This window comes from Lissotriton vulgaris, chromosome 9 (assembly GCF_964263255.1).
Source record: "Lissotriton vulgaris chromosome 9, aLisVul1.2, whole genome shotgun sequence".
NCBI classification, from domain to species: Eukaryota; Metazoa; Chordata; class Amphibia; order Caudata; family Salamandridae; genus Lissotriton; species Lissotriton vulgaris.
In genome coordinates this window covers 1,244,867,064-1,244,884,888 of record NC_141697.1, presented here as the reverse complement: position 1 = coordinate 1,244,884,888, position 17,825 = coordinate 1,244,867,064, and the positions used below count along the sequence as shown (strand labels likewise).

Below are 17,825 nucleotides of genomic sequence, written 5' to 3'. Positions count from 1 at the left end.
TTTATCAATTAATCATGGATTCTTTCTTTGTTCTATGGATTCTTTCTTTGTTCCTCGGTCCATCGCAGGTTGCTTCTTTCTTCTCTCTTTATTATGGATTCTTTCTTTGTTCCTCGGTCCATCTCTGGGTGCTTCTTTCTTCTCTCTTTATTATGGATTCTTTCTTTGTTCCATCTCTGGATGCTTGTTTCTTCCCTCTTTATTATGGATTCTTTCTTTGTTCTATGGATTCTTTCTTTGTTCCTCGGTCCATCTCTGGTTGCATGTTTCTTCTATCTTTACTATAGATTTTTTCTTTGTTCCTCGGTCCAGTTCTGGTTGCTTCTTTCTTCTCTCTTTATTATGGATTCTTTCTTTGTTCTATGGATTCTTTCTTTGTTTCCAGGTCCATCTCTGGTTGCTTCTTTCTTCTCTCTTTATTATGGATTCTTTCTTTCTTCTATGTATTCTTTCTTTGATCCTCGGTCCAGCTCTGGTTGCTTCTTTCTTCTCTCTATTATGGATTCTTTCTTTGTTCTATGGATTCTTTCTTTGTTCCTCAGTCCATCTCTTGTTACTTCTTTCTTTTCTCTTTCTTATGGATTCTTTCTTTGGTCTCGTTCCATCTCTGGTTGCTTCTTTCATCTCTCTTTATTACGGATTGTTTCTTTGTTCCATCTCTGCCTGCTTGTTTCTTCTCTCTTTATTATGGATTCTTTCTTTGTTCCTCAGTCCAGCTCTGGTTGCTTGTTTCTTCTATCTTTGTTCTAGATTCTTTCCTTGTTCCTGGTTCCATCTCTGAATGCTTGTTTCTTATCTCTTTATTATGGATTCTTTCTTTATTCTATGGATTCTTTATTTGTTCCTCGGTCCATCTCTGGTTGCTTCTTTCTTCTCTCTGTATTATGGATTCTTTCTTTGTTCTATGGATTCTTTCTTTGTTCCTCGGTCCATCTCTGGGGGCTTCCTTCGTCTCTCTTTATTATGGAGTCTTTCTTTGCTCTCGTTCAATCTCTGGTTGCTTCTTTCTTCTCTCTTTATTATGGATTCTTTCTTTGTTCCACCTCTGGTTGTTTCCTTTGTCTCTCTTTATTACGGATTCTTTCTTTGTTCCATCTCTGCCTGCTTTTTTCTTCTCTCTTTATTATGGATTCTTTCTTTGTTCTATGGATTCTTTGTTCCTAGGTCCAGCTCTGGTTGCTTCTTTCTTCTCTCTTTATTATGGATTCTTTCTTTGTTCGTCCGTCCATCTCTGGTTGCTTCTTCTCTCTTTATTATGAATTATTTCTTTGTTCTATGGATTCTTTCTTTGTTCCTCTGTCCATCTCTGGTTGCTTCTTTCTTCTCTCTTCATTATGAATTCTTTCTTTTTTCTATGGATTCTTTCTTTGTTCCTCGGTCCATTTCTGTTTGCTTGTTTCTTTTATCTTTATTATGGATTCTTTCTTTGTTCCTCGTTCCATCTCTGGTTGCTTGTTTCTTTTATCTTTATTATGGATTCTTTCTTTGTTCCTCGTTCCATCTCTGGTTGCTTGTTTCTTTTATCTGTATTATGTATTCTTTCTTTGTGCTTCGTTCCATCTCTGGTTGCTTGTTTCTTTTATCTTTAATATGGATTCTTTCTTTGTTCCTCGGTCCATCTCTGGTTGCTTGTTTCTTCTATCTTTACTATGGATTCTTTCTGTGTTCCTCGGTCCATCTCTGGTTGCTTGTTTCTTCTCCCTTTATTATGGATTCTTTCTTTGTTTCTGGTTCCATCTCTGGTTGCCTCTTTCTTCTCTCTTTATTATGGATTCTTTCTTTGTTCCTCAGTCCAGCTCTGGTTGCTTGTTTCTTCTCCCTTTATTATGGATTCTTTCTTTGTTCCTGGTTCCATCTCTGGTTGCTTGTTTCTTATCTCTTTATTATGGATTCTTTATTTGTTCTATGGATTCTTTCTTTGTTCCTCGGTCCATCTCAGGTTGCTTCTTTCTTATCTCTGTATTATGGATTCTTTCTTTGTTCCTCGGTCCATCTCTGGGTGCTTCTTTCTTCTCTCTTTATTATGGATTCTTTCTTTGTTCTCGTTCCATCTCTGGTTGCTTATTTCTTCTCTCTTTGCTTCTTTCTTCTCTCTTTATTATGGATTCTTTCTTTGTTCCATCTCTGGATGCTTGTTTCTTCTCTCTTTATCATGTATTCTTTCTTTGTTCCTCTGTCCATCTCTGGTAGCTTGTTTCTTCTCTCTTCATTATGGATTCTTTCTTTGTTCCTCTGTCCATCTCTGGGTGCTTCTTTCTTCTCTCTTTATTATGGATTCTTTCTTTGTTCCATCTCTGGATGCTTGTTTCTTCTCTCTTTATTATGGATTCTTTCTTTGTTCTATGGATTCTTTCTTTGTTCCTCGGTCCCTCTCTGGTTGCTTCTTTCTTCTCTCTTTATTATGGATTCTTTCTTTGTTCGTCCGTCCATCTCTGGTTGCTTCTTCTCTCTTTATTATGAATTCTTTCTTTGTTCTATGGATTCTTTCTGTGTTTCTCTGTCCATCTCAGGTTGCTTCTTTCTTCTCTCTTCATTATGAATTCTTTCTTTGTTCTATGGATTCTTTCTTTGTTCCTCGGTCCATCTCTGTTTGCTTGTTTCTTTTAACTTTATTATGGATTATTATTTTTTTGTTCCTCTTTCCATCTCTGGTTGCTTGTTTCTTTTATCTTTATTATGGATTCTTTATTTGTTCCTCGTTCCATCTCTGGTTGCTTGTTTCTTTTATCTTTATTATGGATTCTTTCTTTGTTCCTCGTTCCATCTCTGGTTGCTTGTTTCTTTTATCTGTATTATGTATTCTTTCTTTGTGCTTCGTTCCATCTCTGGTTGCTTGTTTCTTTTATCTTTACTACGGATTCTTTTTTTGTTCCTCGGTCCATCTCTGGTTGCTTGTTTCTTTTATCTTTATTATGGATTCTTTCTTTGTTTCTCGTTCAATCTCTGGTTGCTTGTTTCTTCTCTCTTTACTATGGATTCTTTCTGGGTTCCTCTGTCCATCTCTGGTTGCTTGTTTCTTCTCCCTTTACTATGGATTCTTTCTTTGTTCCTCAGTCCAGCTCTGATTGCTTGTTTCTTCTATCTTTGTTCTGGATTTTTTCTTTGTTCGTGGTTCCATCTCTGATTGCTTATTCATCAATTTATCATGGATTCTTTCTTTGTTCTATGGATTCTTTCTTTGTTCCTCGGTCCATCGCAGGTTGCTTCTTTCTTCTCTCTTTATTATGGATTCTTTCTTTGTTCCTCTGTCCATCTCTGGGTGCTTCTTTCTTCTCTCTTTATTATGGATTCTTTCTTTGTTCCATCTCTGGATGCTTGTTTCTTCCCTCTTTATTTTGGATTCTTTCTTTGTTCTATGGATTTTTTCTTTGTTCCTCGGTCCAGTTCTGGTTGCTTCTTTCTTCTCTCTTTATTATGGATTATTTCTTTGTTCTATGGATTCTTTCTTTGTTTCCCGGTCCATCTCTGGTTGCTTCTTTCTTCTCTCTTTATTATGGATTCTTTCTTTCTTCTATGTATTCTTTCTTTGTTCCTCGGTCCAGCTCTGGTTGCTTCTTTCTTCTCTCTATTATGGATTCTTTCTTTGTTCTATGGATTCTTTCTTTGTTCCTCAGTCCATCTCTTGTTACTTCTTTCTTCTCTCTGTTATGGATTCTTTCTTTGTTCCTCGGTCCATCTCTGTGTGCTTCTTTCTTTTCTCTTTCTTATGGATTCTTTCTTTGGTCTCGTTCCATCTCTGGTTGCTTCTTTCATCTCTCTTTATTACGGATTGTTTCTTTGTTCCATCTCTGCCTGCTTGTTTCTTCTCTCTTTATTATGGATTCTTTCTTTGTTCCTCAGTCCAGCTCTGGTTGCTTGTTTCTTCGATCTTTGTTCTAGATTCTTTCCTTGTTCCTGGTTCCATCTCTGAATGCTTGTTTCTTATCTCTTTATTATGGATTCTTTCTTTGTTCTATGGAGTCTTTCTTTGTTCCTCAGTCCATCTTTGAGTGCTTCTCTCCTCTCTTTATTATGGATTCTTTCTTTGTTCTCGTTCCATCTCTGGTTGCTTCTTTCTTCTCTCTTTATTATGGATTCTTTCTTTGTCCCATCTCTGGATGCTTGTTTCTTCTCTCTTTATTATGAATTCTTTCTTTGTTCTATGGATTCTTTCTTTGTTCCTCGGTCCATCTCTAGTTGCTTGTTTCTTCTATCTTTACTATGGATTCTTTCTTTGTTCCCCTGTCCAGCTCTGGCTGCTTCTTTCTTCTCTCTTTATCATAGATTCTTTCTTTGTTCTATGGATTCTTTCTTTGTTCCTCTGTCCATCTCTGGTTGCTTGTTTCTTCTCTCTTCATTATGGATTCTTTCTTTGTTCCTCGGTCCATCTCTGGGTGCTTCTTTCTTCTCTCTTTATTATGGATTCTTTGTTCTCGTTCCATCTCTGGTTGCTTCTTTCTTCTCTCTTGATCATGGATTCTTTCTTTGTTCCATCTTTGGATGCTTGTTTCTTCTCTCTTTTTTTATGGATTATTTCTTTGTTCTATGGATTTTTTTTTGTTCCTTGGTCCATCTCTGGTTGCTTGTTTCTTCTATATTTACTCTGGATTCTTTCTTTGTTCCTCGGTCCAGCTCTGGTTGCTTCTTTCTTCTCTCTATTATGGATTCTTTCTTTGTTTTATGGTTTATTTCTTTGTTCTTCAGTCCGTCTCTGGTTACTTCTTTCTTCACTCTATTATGGATTCTTTCTTTGTTCCTCTGTCCATCTCTGTGTGCTTCTTTCTTTTCTCTTTCTTATGGATTCTTTCTTTGGTCTCGCTCCATCTCTGGTTGCTTCTTTCTTCTCTCTTGATTACCGATTCTTTCTTTGTTCCATCTCTGCCTGCTTCTTTCTTCTCTCTTTATTATGGATTCTTTCTTTGTTCTATGGATTCTTTGTTCCTAGGTCCAGCTCTGGTTGCTTCTTTCTTCTCTCTTTATTATGGATTTTTTCTTTGTTCCTCAGTCCATCTCTGGTTGCTTCTTCTCTCTTCATTATGAATTCTATCTTTGTTCTATGGATTCTTTCTTTGTTCCTCGGTCCATCTCTGGTTGCTTCTTTCTTCTCTCTTTATTATGGATTCTTTCTTTGTTCCATCTCTGGATGCTTGTTTCTTCTCTCTTTATCATGGATTCTTTCTTTGTTCATCTGTCCATCTCTGGTTGCTTGTTTCTTCTCTCTTCATTATGGATTCTTTCTTTGTTCCTCGGTCCATCTCTGGGTGCTTCTTTCTTCTCTCTTTATTATGGATTCTTTCTTTGTTCTCGTTCCATCTCTGGTTGCTTCTTTCTTCTCTCTTTATTATGGATTCTTTCTTTGTTCCATCTCTGTAAGCTTGTTTCTTCTCTCTTTCTTATGGATTCTTTCTTTGTTCTATGGATTCTTTCTTTGTTCCTCTGTCCATCTCTGGTTGCTTGTTTCTTCTATCTTTACTATAGATTTTTTCTTTGTTCCTCGGTCCATCTCTGGTTGCTTGTTTCTTCACTCCTTATTATGGATTCTTTCTTTGTTCTATGGATTCTTTATTTGTTCCTCGGTCCATCTCTGGTTCCTTCTTTCTTCTCTCTGTATTATGGATTCTTTCTTTGTTCTAAGGATTCTTTCTTTGTTCCTCTGTCCATCTCTGGGGGTTTCTTTCTTCTCTCTTTATTATGGAGTCTTTCTTTGTTCTCGTTCCATCTCTGGTTGCTTCTTTCTTCTCTCTTTATTATGGATTCTTTCTTTGTTCCATCTATGGATGCTTGTTTCTTCTCTCTTTATTATGGATTCTTTCTTTGTTCTATGGATTCTTTCTTTGTTCCTCGGTCCATCTCTGGTTGCTTGTTTCTTCTATCTTTACTATGGAGTCTTTCTGTGTTCCTCGGTCCATCTCTGGTTGCTTGTTTCTTCTCCCTTTATTATAGATTCTTTCTTTGTTCCTGGTTCCATCTCTGGTTGCCTCTTTCTTCTCTCTTTATTATGGATTCTTTCTTTTTTCCTCAGTCCAGATCTGGATTCTTTTCTCTTTACTATGGATGTTTTCTTTGTTTCTGGTTCCATCTCTGGCTGCTTGTTTCTTCTATCTTTCCTATGGATGTTTTCTTTGTTTCTGGTTCCATCTCTCGTTGCCTGGAGACAGATCAGAACCTCGGGTCCTTCTCCTGAGCAGCCGGCCATGTCCGCGGGTCCATGCACTGGATAATTGTTTTCCTTCGAGTAAACCCCTTTTAAGATGCAGCAGCACCGCTCCTGGCTCCAGTGTTTCTGCCCCAGGAGTGGGGGACTGCTTCTTGCCCCCACGCTCCCTTCTCCGGCGCCGCCGTCCGACCCACCAGCTTCACATTCTTCCGCATGTTGCTTTCTTAATTCCCCCGGTGCGTGACTCTTTTCTCTTTTTAAAGCGCTGACGCCCGCCAGGCCTGCGCTGCTCCCGTGGTTCTCCCCGCGGGGGCCTCTGCTGGGTCCGGTGTGCTCCCGTGGTACTCTCCGCGGGGGCCTCTGCTTGGTCCGGGGGCCCCTCGCCGTGTTTTCGAGGCGCGGGGCCTGGTTTTCAGTCATCTTTCTGGTTGTATTTCCGGATCTGCGCGCGTGCTGCAGCCGTGACGCTGAGCCTTGTTATTTTCTGCTCTGCGCATGTCCGCTTCAGCACATTATCAGTTCTGCGCATGACTGCTGAAGCAGTGTTTCCCAATCTGCGCATGTCTGCTGAAGGCTTCATTTTGAGCACTTCTGCTCCTTAAGCTCTTTTTCTCCTTCTGCGCATGTGTAGTAGACACTATTCAAAACACATGTTTCCTAGAACAGTGTTTCTCGCTGCGCATGTCTGCTAGCGCAGTTTTTCTCATTGTGCGCATGTCTGCTTGAGCGCAAAAGCTGCGTGTGCGCATGTCTGCTAGAGCCGTGTTTCTCAGTGCGCTCCGTGTGCGCATGTCTGCTTGAGCCGTGTTTCCCATTGTGCGCATGTCTGTAGGAGCAGTGTTTCCTGCTCACCCACATTAACTCTGGCAGTATCCCCCTCCGCGCATGCGCAGTCTGACGCCGCGCACACGGTTCTTTGTTTACCTGCAGGGAGCCGCTCTTGCCCCGGGTCATCACTCTCACCTACCCGCGCCCCCTCACTGGGCCCCGCGCTGAACCCCAGCTTTGACTCTCACCTTCAGGACACCCCTGGGAAGGACTCGATGCAGAATCACCGGAAAGACATGTCCCGGCAGGACCCGCAGGCGGTGAGTGCAGCGGCCTCGGGGCAGCTCTGCTGGCGCTCAGTTTACCGGAATGAGTCATGGGCGGGGGTCCTGGGGAACATCCGTGCTTTGCGTGGTCGAAATCTTGCTTGCTCTGTGAACAGGCACCGCCGGCACTTGTGGGGTTTGTGTCAGTGGAAGAACGGATGGAGTTTAAATGGAGCTGCCTGAACCACAGGTGTCACATCCCCTCTCCCCCCCCCCGTCCTTTTCACATTGTCTTATTATGAACCAAGTGCGGGCGTTAAGGGGTCAGACCAGGTGTCAGATAGATGAAGAGATGAATACATATTGCATTTGGCCCTTTAGCCTCCCAGGGCCCCTGCTCCTCAGTGCCTCTGCTCCTCGGTTCAAAGAAGTAATGGCCCTGTCATGGCCCTGTCAGTCAGGGTTGAAGAAGTCATGGCCCTGTCTGTCAGGGGTGAATACTTCATGGCACTGTCTGTCAGGGGTAAAGAAGTCATGGCCCTGTCTGTTAGGGGTGAAGAAGTCATGGTCCTGTCTGTCAGGGGTGAAGAAGTCATGGCCCTGTCTGTCAGGGGTAAAGAAGTCATGGCCCTGTCTGTCAGGGGTGAAGAAGTCATGACCCTGTCTGTAAGGGGTAAAGAAGTCATGACCCTGTCTGTCAGGGGTAAAGAAGTCATGACCCTGTCTGTCAGGGGTAAAGAAGTCATGACCCTGTCTTTCAAGGGTGAAGAAGTCATGGCCCTGTCTGTCAGGGGTGAAGAAGTCATGGCCCTGTCTGTCAGGGGTGAAGAAGTCATGGCCCTGTCTGTCAGGGGTGAAGAAGTCATGGCCCTGTCTGTCAGGGGTAAAGAAGTCATGGCCCTGTCTGTCAGGGGTAAAGAAGTCATGGCCCTGTCTGTCAGGGGTAAAGAAGTCATGGCCCTGTCTGTCAGGGGTGAAGAAGTCATGGCCCTGTCTGTCAGGGGTAAAGAAGTCATGGCCCTAAGATGTCATGGCCCTGTCTGTCAGGGGTAAAGAAGTCATGGCCCTAAGATGTCATGGCCGTGTCTATCAGAGGTGAAGAAGTCATGGTCCTGTCTGTCAGGGGTAAATAAGTCATGGCCCTAAGATGTCATGGCCCTGTCTGTCAGGGGTAAAAAAGTAATGTCCCTGTATGTCAGGGGTAAATAAGTTGTTATGTTTATTATTTATCTGTCAATGCATTCTGTGTCTCGCTCCACTGCCTTCTACTCTCACTCCACGCTTCCACATCAGTTTAGTTTTAGTTACGCAGATCTCGGAGTGGCCATTGTTCGATTCAAACTCGTTTTCCGCCTGTATGGCGAAAGTAAATTTAGGCTCCCCTTTGGATCCAATCCCCATGGACATCCTTCGCCAGCTATCTCCTGATGTTCTTTCAGTTATTCAAGAGCTTTTGAACACCTCACTGCGGGAATCCATTGTCCTGGACGAATGGAAAAGAGCTTTGGTGGTTCCGCTTTTAAAAAAACCTGGCGCAGATCCCAAGACGCTTGCCAACTTCCGGCCGATCTCCCTGCTGCCCATGTTCTCAAAGATCTTGGAGAGGCATATTACCCTACACCTCACTTCTCATGTGGAGACTACTGGATTTCTACACCCGTCCCAATCAGGGTTCCGCTCCCACTTCTCCACTGAAACCACCCTCTTGGGGGTCACTGAGAACTTACGCACTCGCCTGGATCATGGTGAGACCTTGGCGCTTATTCTTTTAGACTTAAGCGCCGCATTTGACACGGTCTCACACTCCATTCTTTTGAGAGCGTTAAAAGCGGCCGGGGTGACTGGCCCTGCTCTCGCTTGGTTGGCCTCTTTTCTAAGCCACCGGACATTTCAGGTTGTTTCTTCTGGTTTTTCCTCTATTCGTTCATCTGCGTGTGGGGTGCCGCAGGGGTCCTCTCTGAGCCCTATGCTCTTTAATATCTACGTGAGGCCCCTAGCTACCATAGTGGAAGACGCAGGTCTTTCCCTTTACTCATACGCTGACGACACCCAGATTCTCTTCTCCCTCACCTAGGTGGAAGCAAATAATCCATCTGCTCTCAAACTAGGACTTAGCCGAGTGGCAGAGTGGATGCAGGCAAACCTCCTGAAACTGAACAGAGATAAGACGGAGGTTGTCATTCTGGGCAAGCACACGCACCTTTGGAGCCCCGCTCATTGGCCGTCAGAAATGGGCCCTCCACCCCTTCCAGTGACGCAGGTCCGCAACCTAGGATTCGTTCTGGATGATTCACTCTCCATACGTCACCAAGTGGTCAAGGTGGCAGCCACCTGTTTTTCCTTCCTGGGGTGGCTCCGGAAGATCTTATGGATGCTCCCAGTCTCGACGAGACGTTCGGTGGTCCAGGCTCTAATCACCTCTCGCCTGGACTACGGCAATGTGCTTTACCTGGGAGTCACCTTCGAGATTCAGAGGAAACTTCAGCATGTCCAGAACTCGGCAGCCTACCTCCTTTGTAAGGTTCCGTGGAAATCTTCTATCTCCCCCTTTCTCAAGGACCTTCAATGGCTCTGTATCGAAAATAGTCAAATTTAAAGCTCTTTGCTTTATGCATAAGATCAAACAAGGGTCAGCTCCAACCTACTTACAGTCTCTTGTTCAACAATACTCCCCATCTCGTCTTCTCAGATCTTCATCCCAAGGTAACTTCCTGGTTCTGCGTTTTAAACTGACGACTATGGGTTGTCGCTCCTTCTCCTGCATTGCCCCCAGACTGTGGAACTCTCTCCCGGTGACATTGAAACTCGAACCATCTTTGTTGAAATTCCGCAGAGACCTCAAAACCTTGCTTTTCCCTCAATAATAACTGTGATTTGTAAGCACTTTTCTATTGGCGCGGGAGACCCCCAGTGGGTAGCTGTGTGCCCTATAAATTCAACTACAAATACAAAAATACAAATTTAGTTCTAGATTGTGGAGTTGTGGCTGGAGAGAAGAGAGCAGAGGCTTTTCTCTGCTGTGCCAGTGTTCTCGTTATTAAATACTTTAAATCAAGATTAATGTTTCCGACCATCTTCACAATTGGCGACGAGGTGGAGCCTACACTGCCTACTACTTCATGCCCAGAAGTTTTCATACTATAGCTTTCCAGAAGAAGCATTGAATGCGTCTAGCTATTGAGAAGCGTCAGTGAATGTGTGTGGTTTTCCTGCCCACGGCGATGTGCTGGCCAACATACTACTGGCCGTATTTGCCTGTTAATTGATTTTTGAACATTTGACTCTCTTCTTTACCATTATTTACTTTTAAATTCCAACTGCTTACTCGCGAGCGCCTTACCTTGCGTGCATCGTCAAACTCAGAATCCACAGCAGAGTTCACCTTCCATGCTGCATCTTCATTCCTCACATTGGCGTTCAGTCTTCACTATTACACTGTTACGCTTGAGGTCACGCACCGTGCCCTTTACGTGCTGCCATTTTGTCAGGCACCAACGTTAATTGTAATACTCAGTGATGCGCACACTTAATTGTTTAATGTGCACACAAATTGATCATTGATTGCGCAGCCTTCTGCACGCTTATTTGATGATTATTGGCGCATTCTATTACAGCTATAATTCAAATACTATTGATATACACGGTGATGCACACACCTAATTGACAATCAAGCACTTTTGCTTCTTCTGTTCACGGTCATTAGTGCATCTTTACTGTTCATCCAACGGTGATGTGCACACCTTAAATATACTCTCGTTTTTATAAGAGTAATATGAGAGATACATTTTCTAAATTCAGCGCGGTGACATGCACACCTTCATTATTATTATTATTATTCTGAAATTCAGCATTTGCAGATTTCCATTTGAAACCTACCTTCACGGACTTTCAGTTTGACAAGTCAGAATTTCACGATTCAACCTCCTCAAACGTTCTGGCCTGCTGGATCTGAACCATGTATGAAGTGGTTAGAATGGAAAGCCTATTTCCTTAACTTTATAGACACAATCGGTGAGGACGGTTGTTGCGTGTTAATCTAGGTTCCTGATCGATACTGTGACCTTATGCCCCTATTCGGCTATAAATCCATTTATTCCCTATATTGGCATAACCGTTCAAGTGCGATTTTCTGAAAAGTCATCTCTGGCCTCACACGAACAGAGCCACATTCCAGCATGACTCTCTGCTACTTCCTTTGCGACCAATTAGTGCAATGACAGAGCAGCAGTCACTATCTGATATTCCTAGATAACACTCCGAGTTCTTCAACAAGATAAAAACTTAGCAAACCTGGAAATCCCCGCTTGCTATGTTTTGATTAGTAATGGAACTCTAATGAGCAACTGATAACTATCACTTCCTAGTGACATCTTTAATTGACGTCTTATGTCCAGCAAACTTGCGTCAAACCCGGCACCTGTCAGGTATAAATATTACCAACGTTGCCTTAAGCAATGAGCGAGAACCTGTTGCTGATGCCAGCTGCCTGCAAGACCCCGTGTTGGTAAAAACTAGCACTCTGTCGCTGCAGCCTGCTATCCTGTGGTGGTGAAGCTGCTGATTACCATTATCGCCGCTACAGCGCGAACTATGGTGCAGTACGCTTAAGGAGCTGAAACAGCCGTCCTCTGCGAAGACATCCAGCCCAGCTGCCCGCGGACGCTGTCCCCCGCCTCCTTCCTCGACGCGCTGAAGAGAAGCCGCTGCATTTCTCGTGCAGAGAAATCCAGTCCCGGCGCTTCCGGTTTACCCTCGCGGGTGACTGGGATATCGAGAGAGACCCCTGAAGGAGATACCAATCCTCCATCATTCTATTCAGAGGTATGGTGTTGACTAAACCCTTAGACGAGAATTCTTGAAACAAACCTTGGCAAAACCAACTTAACTTAAGCTACTTACTTACTCCCCTTTTCACGTGTTAGGCTTAGGTCAGGCACACTGGGGTAGGCTTAGTTAGAAGCACCAGTTGAGTATGTTAGCCTAATGTATATATGACTGTATATATGTTTTATTACTTTTAAACCATTGTATGGCTAAGAAACCATATCAATGCTTTTACAGTTCTATTTCGCAATACTTATCTTACTGTACGTACTTTTTATAATAACAGTTATTGCAATTGTGGCAATACATTTCTCTTGTACGAGAAGAAAGACTGTTCAATAAATGTTAACCCTTTATTGACAAACGCCCGTCTCTCTATTCTCTACATACCGTGAAAGTAAACTGCACTAGACTGACTGAGTGAAATCTATGTCTATTGTTTCACACGACCCTAGAGATCGACTCTTGATCTGAGGAGCAAAGTTGTCATGTTGCACGGTTGTTGGAAAACTGAATCCCTTCTTGTCTGTGCCAAGGAAGCTGATCACTTCCTATGCAGAGAAGAAAGTTTCCAGTGACCTCTGAGCTAGTTGGTAACACAACCCAATTAAGTTTAGCATAGTCAGTGGAGGCCTGGAATATCCGCAGTTCCACGTCGATACTACTGTTTATGTTATTCCAATGCGCAGGGCCTAGTGGGAAACTAGGAACTACACTACATGGCGCCCAACGTTTGGTAAGGCGATAAACTAACGCAAGACTTGTAGAGTAACTCAGTCGTGCATATTTCACAGACCCCTTTCTCCCGGAAAAACTCCAATAGACGTCTGGAGTGGGTGAAAGGTTAAAATCCGCCCGACCTTAGTAGGAAGAGATTCCTATGTAAAGCTCCGGTTTATTCAACGTTGAAGGATACAGTGTTCCAAAATATTGTGCACCTAATCTTTGTCACCTTGGAGACCTACTCTGAAAAGCTTGCATTTTTTTTTAAATGACAGACAGTGAAGAAGAAAGGGAAGCAGTTAGACTGGCATCCCAGCTAATGGAGGAAGACACGAGTCTCCTACAAGCAGACCCGGATGCTATTATCATCCCGGTCCAGTTAAGAAAATCTATAACTTTAAAACTTATAGAAAACGGACTGACACCTCAGGGTGGTACAGTAATTTTCGTGATAGAGGCTCACGAGTATCGGCAGACAGAGGTATTCTATTCATGGATAAACTTTCCAGCAGCAAACGCTGCAACACAAGAGTTTCACTATTACAAAATAGAGGAACCTTCGGGAGAGTACGCTCCTTTCGAGGAGATTGAAATCCCACTTAAATTTCAAGAGCACCTGCTCTGGTTTAATGGCGCCCTAAAACACAATAATCACATAACTAGGCTCGGTCCTCTAGGGAGACCAGGAGCAACGTGGCCGGTTCTAGCCAGCTACACACCACATCCTGACATTGTAAGAATGTCAAGAGAAGAGCTGTTAGTACAGCTAAACACATTAATAAAAATACATAGGCAATTAGTCCAATATGTAATGCGGATTGCTACAATCCAGCCAGCTGTTAATACACCACAGCTAACCCCTCATCAGGGAAACACAAATAAAATTACACCACAGAACATACAATCATGTCTTGGTAAAACACCCGTAAAACGGGAACAAATTCCTTTCTGGTTAGCCCAGAAAATCACTCAGATAGAGGCAGTATTTCCTGATACTACCCCTATTGAGAAACACAGAATCTTGACCATCTGCCTTCCTATGGGAATCGCACCACACGTGGAGGACTGTGACACTTGGGGTACAGTCTTTGCTTCCATTTACACAAAAACACACGGTGTTCCGTCCATGGCGGTAATACCAGAAGTGCTAAAACAGATTCAAAATGAATTCGGTCCAGAGCCCGCTTTAAATCTGGGTATGAAATTACTGAAAGACTTCAAGCAGGTCACGGCTATATTATTAGCCAACATAAAGGGAGAAGCAGCATCTGTGGCGATTCGCCAGAAGTTGAGGGAAACAGATATAAAAGATCCTGTTGAGCTTGCAAAAATCATAGAAAAATGCTATGAAGAATTAGGTAGAGACAGCTTGGGTGGAAAACCAGTAAAGCCCCAACTGCTCGAAAATCCTGTAAAATTATTTATTAAAAATAATTTAAATACTCCTAAAAAGAACTGGGATGGAAATAAACAATCCACTCCCAAGGAAAAAGTTTTCCAGTCCAGAGGAAGGTCTCCTCGACGGAGGGAAAGAACTCCGACTCGAGAACGCCAGTCTCCCCAGAGGGAGCCCTCTGAGAAAAGATATAACCTCAGAAATAGGGATAATATAAAAAAACCTGATAGATATCAAAGTATTGATACACGTCCCTCTCGATCTTTTCCACAGAATTCGGAAAGAAGAGGACGGTCAGACCCAGGAGAGCACACCAAGTCCAAAGACAAGGAACCTGCTCAAAATAAGAAATCTCAATTTCAGAAAAAGAAGGTAGCCAGTATTAGAGTAATCAACCATGCCGAGAATACTGAGGACACAGTTGAAAAACGGGGAGTGGGCATTGACAATGTTGGACAGTGCAGCAGAAATCAGTATAGCGCGCAAGAACTTGATGAGTCATCTGGAGACAGTGGACACGAATGAATACATTCAGGTTGAAACTGCCGACGCCAGACTTAGCGAGCCCCATAAAATATACGAAATGACATTGCGTATAGAGGGTGATAAGACTAGGAAAATTAAGGGTCTATTTTGGGATAAACTCTCAAAAGGATATGATATTCTGTTAGCTGAAAAAGATTGGCCCCCGGAGTTTGTCAGGGAGTGCCCTCGTGGCGAAGAAGTGATTATGCCTGCCTTCTCGAATCACATACCGATTCACAAAAAATACACATATGCAAGGAAATGGGCAGTAGCCCAGACACCTGCATTGTATAAAAATCATGTAGGATGGGATGAGGATTCACCGCCTCACAAAATCCAGCTAAAAAGTGAACCAACTGCCCAACGGCAGTATCCCATAAAGCAAGAAGCTAAAAAACAAGTCAGGGAGATCTTAGATCAACTTGAGTACCAGGGGGTGATTGAAACATGCACCTCTCAAATGAACAATCCTTTGTTTCCTGTCTCCAAGCCAGACAATTCATATCGTCTAGTTTTGGACTACAGACATCTTAATACATGTTGCAAAACCTTTGCAGTACAAAACTCGCATAGTGCAGCCCTAATGAATAACATAGTTAGGAAAAAATATAAAACGACATTAGACATATCTAATGGTTTCTTTTGTCAAAACATTGCACCAGAAAGCAGATATTTGACCGCTTTCTCCGCATTTGGGTCGCAGAAAAAATTCTGTCGACTCCCACAGGGGTTCAAGAACAGCCCAGGACTATTCTCAGCTAGGGTAACAGAGTTACTACAAATCTATGATGATGAAGCATTATCTTACGTAGATGATATCTATCTCACAGATGATGACTTGGATACTCACTTGAAAAGAGTGAACACCATTATACTTGGGTTCGCAGCAGAGGGTTACAAATTCAACTTTAAAAAGTCCAGAATTGCCCATCTGACAGTACTATTCTTAGGGTACGAATTATCAAGTGAAGGGAAAAGCCTAGCGGACAACTTCTTAGAGAAGTGCGCTGTACTCCAAGCTCCAAAAACGCTGAAGAATTTACAATCCATACTAGGTTTTCTGAATTTCGGAAGAACTTACATCCTAAATTACGCAGAAAGGGTTAAACCTCTCTACGAACTAATTAAACCTGATTTAAAACAAATCAATTGGACTCAAAAACACACAGAAATTTTGAGATCATTGCAAACAGACATGTTAGCAAAAACAAAATTAGATACACGTGACAACACGATCGATCTTGTAATTCGAGTCATCCCAGGAAGATGCGGATTCACATACCTAACCTCTACTGAGGGAGAAAAGGTACCAATTTCAATTAAATCTCACTTGTACACACAAGCAGAAAAAACATTCAGTCACACAGAAAGAACTGTGAACGCAGTGCAAATCGCACTAGCAAATGAACGAGAACTAGCACACGGCAAAAGGATTAACATCCTCACAGCGGAATCCGCCTTCGAAGCGCTATTCAGCCCAGTAAACCTGCCTACAGTGTCACTGGATCCAAAATGGATACAGTGCATAGATTCTCTAGGAGCGGAAGACGTGAAATACTATTTCGCCCCGCAATACGAAGAACTGAATGATTTAGAGTATGAAGAAGAATATCCTCTGCCAATCGAAATTCTGCCTCTCCCACTATATGCCTGTATAATCTATACAGATAGCTCTGTACAGCATTTCAACGTAGAGAGAAAATCCTACGATGCAGCATGTGCGATCATTAAATGTCGTTGGCATGTGCGGTAAAATCAAACCGAAAATAACCAAAACTGAATCAGTAAAGTACTGTTCGGCTCAAAGAACTGAAATCAGATGTTTAAAGATGGCGCTCGAAAATGCAGAACGCGAATTCGCCACACTTATAGTGTGCGATTCTCATTTTTGCGTCAACTCTTACAACAATAAACTGCAGGGTTGGATCGAAAACGACTACAAAGATGACACAGGTGCCACAATAAAGCATAAAAAGCTCTGGAACGAGGTAGCTCTTTTACACAAAGAACTACAAAAGACTCACGTGATTCACGCACAGAGTCTTCAACGTGATGGCGTTCACGTTGCAGGGAATTCATTGGCTAAAACAGCCACCGCGGAAGCAACTAACCCGGCTTCCGTAGCCACAAAAAAGCGTACAGATAAATACATAGACGGGGAAACCATGCTGGCAGTAAAAACGACCGTAAAAGGCGACTGTGCAGCACTACCCGTAAACTATCCACTCAATTATGCATACATAATCGATGCAAACTCCGTTCCGTTTGCTCGAATCCCTGGAGTGGGGGATAGAGTAATTCCAAACACGAACAGGAGAATATTTTTAATAGCAGATGCACATATGGGTTTGGGTCTGAGACACCAAACAATTAAGGTTTCTCTGACTGAATTACAATCAGTATACTGGTGGCCGGGAATGAGTGTAGAACACCAAATATATGCAAACAACTGTGAAAACTGCAATAGGGATCGCAGTAGCGAACCTTGCTACCGGCTACCAGTCAGAAAGAGCGTAACGCTGCCTGCACCCCAACCTGCGTCCTATTAATTAGTTAAGACGAAAAGCACTTTTTAAAAAATGAGTCCTCCAGCACTCGGCTGACGCCTAGAACTGTTATAAAAGATTTGCGAGTCTTTATCGGCACATACGCAATTACCACGTTCCATTCAGACCAGGGTCCTGCTTTCAGCTCTCGAGCCTATAAGGAGGCCATGGCCAGCATGGGAATTGGGTTGCGGTATTCTTGTCCGTCGCATCCCGAAGGGAATAGTGTGGTAGAAAGAAAAAACCGTGACATAAAGCAATCTATAACAGCGAAGGTATTAGGTTCAGGCGCTGGGTGGGTCAAACATTTAATAAGTGTCCAGACTAGTCTTAACAACATGCCAAGAAATTCTCTAAAACGTTTCAGCCCATACGAACTATTGTTCGGAATTAGAATGCGCGTTCAGGACCTCGATAGTCAGATGTCAGTGGTACAAGAAGAAACAAAGCACTTTGATGTAAAAGACCGTTTGGCTGTTTTACAGGAACTGAATGAAACAAGAAAATCATTAAGCAACATAAAGTTAAAGCAACAGCCAAGTACCACTGACGAGGCACCACCCGCAACAGCCCCAGCAAGGCCTGTCTGGATTCCAAAGATTGGGGATCTAGTCAGAGAAAATATCGCGGTTAAGAAGGAA

At 42.9% G+C, this 17,825-nt stretch overlaps 1 protein-coding gene across 2 annotated transcripts in view; it reads left to right on the top strand.

Annotated features, from left to right (window-relative positions):
• Nucleotides 1-7,023: 7,023 nt before the first annotated feature.
• LOC147693181 (uncharacterized) overlaps nt 7,024-17,825 on the top strand; it is a 132,405-nt gene continuing 121,603 nt past the window's right edge. Inside the window, exon 1 of one of the 2 annotated variants that reach the window (XM_086939423.1) lies at nt 7,024-7,224. In XM_086939423.1, the coding sequence (XP_086795549.1) occupies nt 7,180-7,224 (45 nt within the window). In that variant the 5' untranslated portion in view covers nt 7,024-7,179. The remainder of the gene's footprint in view (nt 7,225-17,825) is intronic. The other variant, XM_086939424.1, reaches the window with a different exon arrangement.